Raw genomic sequence first — 8059 nt, 5'->3', positions numbered from 1 at the left:
TTGCCGAATGAAAGGTATGCAAGTGCTATAGTTCCTCCCCGTATTAGGGTGGGAAACTTCCAAATAACCAACGTGATGCTCACTTTGCTCGAGCAACAAGGGTTCTTCACCAGTACACCAGGTCAAAATGCATATAAATACTTAAAGGGATTCGTAGATACGTGTTGGGGGAGTAAACAAACTAATGTCTCCGAGGATGCTTTGAGGCTAAGGCTTTTTCCCTTATCTCTATGGGGGAAAGCTTTAGATTGGTTGGAACGTTTGCCAAATCATTCCATTCATACTTGGGGTGAACTAGTGGAGAAATTTATTTCTAGGTACTTCTGTCCTGGGCACATGGCTATTCTTCGGGATGAAATTCTAGCATTCAAGCAAGAGCCCAATGAACCACTACACGAGATATGGGAAAGGTATAGAACAATGGTGAAAGAGTTCCCTAACAACGATATGACAAAGAACATGATTCAACAAACTTTCTATCGGGGGATCAATACCACCAACAAATGTGTAGTGAATCAACTTACCGGTGGGAAATTTATCACTACGCCTTATGCAGAGGCATGTGATATCTTGGATGAGCTGGCGGATACTTCTTCGGCGTGGAGATCTCGGGCTAATGTTCCACAAAGTGACCCCAATATGATTCACCTTCACAAAGAGTCGCATAATCATTGACAAGCCATAGCCGAGTTGACTACCACCATGAACCAATTGGCAAAGGCTCAACTTCAACAAGTGCAAAACCCGAGGCAAGTCAATGCAATGGAGGGAGTAGGTATGATGGTGAACAAGCGAAGAACAATAAGTCCACAAGTGCAACAAAGAGTGGACAATTTTGTACAAGATGATAGTGGATTTGATCAAGATGAATCTTACAATGACCAAGAAAAGGAGGTCCGATATGTGAACAACTTTCAAGGGAAAATAAACAAATACCAAGGCCCTAGCCAACAACAATGGAAACCTCAAAATAATCAAGGCAATTGGAATTCTCACAACCAAGGTAATTGGAGTAGTGGAAATAATCAAAACAATTGGAATAACAACAACAATCAAGGCAATTGGAGTGGAAACAATAATTAAGGGAATTGGCATAACAAAAATAACCAAGGCAATGTGGGAGGCAACAATCAAGGCGGGTGGAATAACAATCAAGGAAATCGGGGGTCAAGTTTTCAAAGGCCCCCGATGTATTAACAACCGAGCAATCCACCCCTTATCCTTAAGGTGGTCCTAGTTCTTCCAACCATGAAATGAGCTGTATTGAGAACATGTTCAAGCAAATGATGGAGAAGAATGCTGATTCCGATGCCCAACATGCTTCACACAACACATCGATCCGCAATTTAGAGGTGTAAATAGGTCAAATCTCTCAAGCTTTAAATTCTCGTCCTAAAGAGGTACTACCAAGTGACACGGTAGTGAACCCAAAGGGTGGGAACAATACGGGGCATGCCATGGCCATTACTACAAGAAGTGGAAGAGGTGGGAATGCACCCACCTCAAGTCAAAGGCAACTTGTGGAAGATGAGTAAGTGGTAGAAGAAGATGAGATCCCATATAATATAGCAAAAGAAATGATGAAGTGCGGATTGATATTGATGACACGGTGGAAGAAAATCAAGATGAAGTGAACCTGTATAGAGAGAATGTAATTGATATACCGAAAGCGGTAGTGCAAAAGGCTAAGGCACCATTGCCTAAGCCACCTCCTCCATATCCTCAAAGGCACGCCAAGAAAAATGGAGAGAATTAATTCAAAAGGTTCATTGATATGATGAAGAGTCTCCCGATAAATGTGCCATTAGTTGAAGAATTAGAACAAATGCCCAGTTATGCAAAGTTTATGAAAGACTTGGTGAGAAATAAGCGGACGATGAATTTTGAAACTATCAAAGTCACTCACCAAGTGAGAGCAATTGTGCATTCGATGGCTTCTAAGTTGGAAGATCCTGGTGCTTTCACAATCCCATGCACCATTAGAAGTGCCGAGTTTGCCAAAGCTCTTTGTGATCTTGGGGAGGATATCAATTTGACACCCTATTCGGTTTTCAAGACCTTGAGAATTGGGCAACCAAGACCCACATCTATGAAGTTACAAGTGGCCGATCGTACAATGAAGAGATCGTTGGGGATGATTGAAGATGTATTGGTTCGTGTTGATAAGTTCATTCTCCCGGTGAATTTCATTATTCTTGATTGTGAAGTGGATGATAAGGTGCTGATTATTCTTGGTAGACCTTTCCTTGCTACGGAGAAGGCTCTTGTTGAAGTAGAAGCCGGGGAACTCACTTTTCTGGGTGGGTGATGAAAAGGTGGTGTTTCACGGGTGCAAATCTATGCAGAAACCGAATAGAAATGAAGTGTGTTCATTCGTGGACTTGGTGACCGACATTATTATTGATGATACAAGTGCCACGATTAATGCGGGTGATATGTTGGAGCCCGTCTTGCTTAATTTTGATGATGACGAGATGGATGGCTTCATGGAATGTGTTAATTCTTTGCAAGGAATGGGGTCGTATAACTATGCACCCCGGAAACTTTCCTTGGATCTTGAGAATAGGAAAACTCCTCCTACAAAGGCTTTAATTGAACAACCTCCTATCTTGGAGTTGAAGCCATTGCCTCCACATCTCAGGTATGAATTCTATGGCCCTTGTTCTACTTTACCGGTTATTCTTTCCTCTTGTTTGACTAACGTGCATTTGACTCTATATTGGCGGTGCTCTACAAGAGAAAGAAAGCTATTGGGTGGACTTTGGCGGATATTCGAGGAATAAGCCCCGCATTTTACATTATCACAACCCAAACATACCTCCGAGACATGTCGTGACAACACCTAGTCTCTATGACTAGGTAAGCCTAACAAATTGCGGAAATATCAATAATGTAAGCAAAACTAAACAACTAACTACATTAGATACTGAATAACCAATAATAACGACGCTCGGCATATACAATTACCAAAACACTAGACGTACACAGTTTCCCAAAACCCAGAACATCGTGAATCACAACCTATAGAAGGAAAACCTAGTATCTCTATACATCAGAGTCTAACAAAAGAAATACAGAAGATAATGGACATGGGGAAGAGTAGAAAGGGACTCCGAGGTGTGCGAACGCGGCAGATGTACCTTGAAGTCTTCAAATCTGTCTCGACTCACTGATAATGTGGCTGGTAAGAAGTACCTGGATCTGCACATGAAAAACATGTGCAGAAGAGTAGCATGAGTATACCACAATGGTACCTAGTAAGTGCCAAGACTAACCTCGATCGAGTAGTGACGAGGTCAGGTCAGGCCCACTGGTAAATAATAAATAAGGTAGGAGAATATACAGTATAATAAGAGACTAAAATTTAACAAAAGGAAAACACAACAAGGCAACAATACAACACACAGGGGTAAACACCAGGGGAACTCCCAAGATACCATCTCATAGTCCCAAAATAGATATGTAGGGAGAATTCCCGAGGTACCGCCTCGTAGTCTCAAAAATAAATATACGGGGAGAACTCCGAGGAACCGCCCCGTAGTCTCAAAAGTAAATGTGCAGGGAGAACTCCCGAGGAACCGCCTCGTAGTCTCTAAAGTAAATGTACAGGGATAACTCCCGAGGAACTGCCTCGTAGTATCAAAATTAAATGTGCAGGGAGAACTCCCGAGGAATCGCCTCGTAGTCTCAAAAGTAAATACACAGCTCAAACCGATAAATACAACCGTTAACAACAAGATTTCTACATTTATAGTGATAAAGAACAAGGAAAAATAGGGAATCAACTAGGCATGCTTCACAGAGTTAAAATAAGCAGTTAAGGCACGTAGAAATGCGATATTAGACTAAACAGGATAACTACACATATTGCGATAGCTCAAATAAGAATGAAAACAGACTAATACTCATTTAAACGGTATAACTCAAATTAAAGGTAAACCAGGTTGCTACTCAGTGCAATAAATCAGGTTTTACAACAAATAGCTCATGTACATACTCGTAACCTTACGTACAAAACGCTCATATATCACAACAGTACCAAATCCTAAGGGGATTTCCCCCACACAAGTTTAGGCAAGCCACTTACCTCGAACCAAGCTCAATCAATCATCAACAATGCCTTTTCCATGAATATCTGACTCCGAATTGCCCAAATATAGCCAAAATCAATTACATACCATAAATACAACTATAAGAAATTAATCTAATTAATGAAATCAAGACTTTAACAAAATTTCCGAAATCCAACCTAACAATTCGACCCAATCCCACGTCTCGGAATCGGGTAAAAGTCACAAAATACGAACACCCACTCGACAACGAGTTCACCCATACCAAAATTACCAAAATCTGACACCAAATCGCCACTCAATTCCTCAAATCAACTCACCAAATCCCTAACCTTCAACTCCCAATTTCCACATTAAGTACAGCCTAACTAGGTGGGAAAATAAATGGGAAAGCAAGATTATTGATAAAAAATAAGCACAAGGGACTTACCTCAAGAAATCTCTCAAAATTTCTCTAAAATATCGCCCTAAACCGAGTTTGCAAAGTCCAAAATGACAAAAATCACGAAGCCCTTTGGTTTTAAACACTGCCCAGGCATTTTCGCACCTGAGGAGCCTGAGCTCACACCTGTGCATGCGCTTATGCTGAAAATGAGCTCTTCTGTGCAAACCACTTAGTCTCCTCTGCCTCCGCACCTGCGAGTGAGCACCCGCGGAATCATGTCCGCTTCTGCGGTCTCTCTTCGCTCCTGCGGGTTGTTGAGCGCTTCTGCGGGCATCGCAGATGTGGCACCTCCTTCGCACTTGTGACCCCAGGCAGCTCCTCTCCGCTTCTGCGCTTGCCTCTCCACAATTGCGAACCTGCACATGCGGTCTCCCCACCGCAGGTGCGAAAATACCTGAACTCAGATAGCTTTAGCAATTGCATAAGTTCAAAACTCAATCTGTTAAGCATCCGAAACACACCCGAGGCCCTCGGGACCTCAACCAAACATGCCAAATAGTTCTAAATCACCATACGGACTTAATCGAGCTCTCAAATCACATAAAACAACGCTAAAAATACGAATCACCCTCCAATTCAAACTTAATGAACTTGAAACTTTAAATTTCTATAACCGATGCCGAAACCTATCAAACCACGTTCGATTGACCCCAAATTTTTCACACAAGTCATATTGAACATTACGGACCTACTCCAACTTCTTGAATCGGATTCTGACCCCGATATCAAAAAGTCCACTACCGGTCAAAATCTCCAAAATTTTGACTTTCGCCATTTCAAGCCTAAATGAGCTACAGACCTCAAAAACACAATCCGGATATGCCCCTAAGTCCAAAATCACCCAACAGAGCTAACGAAACTGACAGAACTCCATTCTAGATTCGTCTTCATATAGTTTTGACCACAGTTAAAATCCTAAGGCTTAAGCTTCCGTTTAGGGTCTAAGTGTCCCAATTCACTCCGAAATCACAACAACAATCTCCCGACAATTCACATAAGCAGAAAAAGATACGGGGAAAGTAGTAAACAGGGGATCGGGGCTATAACTCTTAAAACGATCGGCCGGGTCGTTACATACATGCACAAGATTAACTTGGAAGAAGATGCCAAACCCACTATTGAACATCAAAGGAGACTCAATGAAGCCATGCAAGACGTGGTCAAAAAGGAGATTATCAAATGGTTGGATGCCGGGGTGGTCTACCCTATTTCTGATAGTTTGTGGACTTCTCCGGTGCAATGTGTCCCGAAAAAGGGGGGCATAATAGTGATCAACAATGACAAGAACGAGTTGATTCCCACAAAAATGGTGACCGAGTGGAGAGTGTGTATAGACTATCGGAAGCTAAACAAAGTCACAAGGAAAGACCATTTTCCACTCCACGTCCTTGACCAAATGCTTGATAGGTTGGCCGGTCGTGCTTTCTATTGCTTTCTAGATGGATATTCGGGCTACAACCAAATCCTTATAGACCCAGAATATCAATAGAAAACAAATTTCACTTGTCCCTATGGCACTTTCGCTTTCAAGCGGATGCCATTTGGCTTATGCAATGCACCGACGACTTTTCAACAGTGTATAATGGTGATATTTACAGATATGGTAGAAGACTACCTTGAAGTCTTCACGGATGATTTCTTGATAGTCGGGGATTCCTTTGATGATTGTTTGGCAAATTTGGATAAAGTATTGGCAAGGTGTGAAGAAATGAACTTGGTGCTAAATTGGGAGAAATGACATTTCATGATCGAGGAAGGCATTGCCCTTGGACACAAAATTTTGAAGAATGGTATAGAGGTCGACAAGGCGAAAATAGAGGTGGTTCGTAAACTTCTATCTTCAACTTCAGTGAAAGGCGTGAGAAGTTTCTTGGGTCACGCAGGGTCCTACCAACGCTTCATAAAGGATTTTTCTAAAGTGGTGAACCCATTGTGCAAGCTCTTAGATAAAGATGCTAAGTTTCACTTCAGCGATGATTGCATGAGAGCTTTTGAATTGCTAAATTTCAAGTTGACAAAAACTCCCATTATCACCGCTCCTAATTGGAGTATTCCTTTTGAGCTCAAGTGCGATGCTAGTGATGTAGCTGTTGGGACAGTTTTGGGGCAATGTATCAAAGAGATTTTTCATCCGGTCTACTATGCTATTAAGACCATGAATGATGCTTAGTTAACTATGCCATTAATGAAAAAGAGCTCATTGCCATTGTGTTTGCAATTGAGAAATTCCACCCATACTTGATGGGTGCAAAGGGTATTGTTCATATCGATCATGCGGCACTTCGCTATCTTATGAGCAAGAAATATTCAAAAGCTAGGTTGATGAAATGGGTGTTATTGTTGCAAGAGTTTGATATTTACATCCAAGATCGAAAAGGGAGTGAAAATCAAGTGGCAGACCACTTGCCTCGTTTGGAGGAGGAGGGGAGGCCGCATGATGGCCTTGAAATCAATGACTCTTTCCCCGACGAGCACCTCTTGGCTATTTCAATGAAGGAAGTGCCATGGTTCGCGGATCTAGCAAACATCCTTCTGTGTGGAATCATCCTGGATGAGCTCTCTTCAAATCAAAGGAAGAAGCTCAAACGGGATTATCAAGATTATTATTGGGATGAGCCATACCTTTACCGGATTTGCACGGATGGGGTAATTAGAAGATGTGTACCAGACGAAGAGGAAAATTTATTCTTGAGGCTTGCCATTCTTCGTCTTATGGTGGTCACCATGGCGGAGTAATAACGGTGGCTAAAGTGCTAAGTTGTGATTTCTATTGGCCCACTCTCTACAAGGATGAAAGTGACATGGTGAAAAGATGTGATGAATGCCAACGGGCCGGTGTAATCTCTAAGAAAAATGAAATACTTCCCACTACTATTTTGGAGATTGATATCTTTGATGTGTGGGGTATTGACTTCATGGATCCTTTTGTGAGTTCTTGTGGAAACACCTACATATTGGTCGCGGTTGATTATGTATCTAAATGGGTTGAGGCCTTTGCTCTACCCAACAATGAAGCGAGAACTCTGGTGGCGTTCTTGAAAAAGAATATTTTTACAAGATTTGGTACTCCGCGGGCTATCATAAGCGACGGGGGGTCGCATTTTTGCAACAAGGCTTTTGAAACTTTGCTGCTTAGCAAGTATGGTGTCACTATTAAAGTTACGAATCCCTATCATCCACAAGCTAACGTTCAAGGTGATGTCTCCAACAGGGAGATAAAGAGTATCTTGTCCAAAGCAGTGAATGCTAACCAGACGGATTGGTCAAAGAAGCTTGATGATGCTCTATGGGCTTATCAGACTACTTACAAAACTCCTATTGGGATGTCTCCAAACCGGTTTGTGTTTGGCAAAGCTTGTCATCTTCCAGTGGAACTTGAGCATAAAGCTATGTGGGCTTTAGAGAAGTTGAATCTTTATTAGGATGCCGCCGCTAATTTGCGAGTTGCACATTTGAATGAATTGGATGAGTTCTGGTACCATGCATATGCAAGTTCGTCCTTGTACAAAGAGAGTATGAAGTACCTTTATGACAAATAAATCCG

General features: G+C 41.9%; 1 protein-coding gene across 1 annotated transcript; it reads left to right on the top strand.

Moving 5' to 3' along the window:
• The first annotated feature begins 5593 nt into the window (after positions 1-5593).
• On the top strand, positions 5594-6253 carry LOC138905121 (uncharacterized). The gene is made up of 2 exons (XM_070193624.1): positions 5594-5839; positions 6047-6253. Exons 1-2 carry the CDS (start codon positions 5594-5596, stop codon positions 6251-6253), a joined length of 453 nt encoding a protein of 150 aa, XP_070049725.1.
• The last annotated feature ends 1806 nt before the right edge of the window (positions 6254-8059 follow it).

Source organism: Nicotiana tomentosiformis, chromosome 2, assembly GCF_000390325.3.
Source record: "Nicotiana tomentosiformis chromosome 2, ASM39032v3, whole genome shotgun sequence".
In the NCBI taxonomy this organism is placed as follows: Eukaryota; Viridiplantae; Streptophyta; class Magnoliopsida; order Solanales; family Solanaceae; genus Nicotiana; species Nicotiana tomentosiformis.
The sequence above is the reverse complement of the archived record's forward strand: the minus strand, read 5'-3'. Positions and strand labels throughout refer to the sequence as shown.

Excerpts from the sequence above, each read along its gene's own strand:
- LOC138905121 (XM_070193624.1), top strand. The coding sequence starts at position 5,594 with ATGCACAAGATTAACTTGGAAGAAGATGCCAAACCCACTATTGAACAT. Across the intron at positions 5,840-6,046 it reads AAATGGTGACCGAGTGGAGA|CGGATGCCATTTGGCTTATG; the intron begins GTGTGTATAGAC and ends TTCGCTTTCAAG.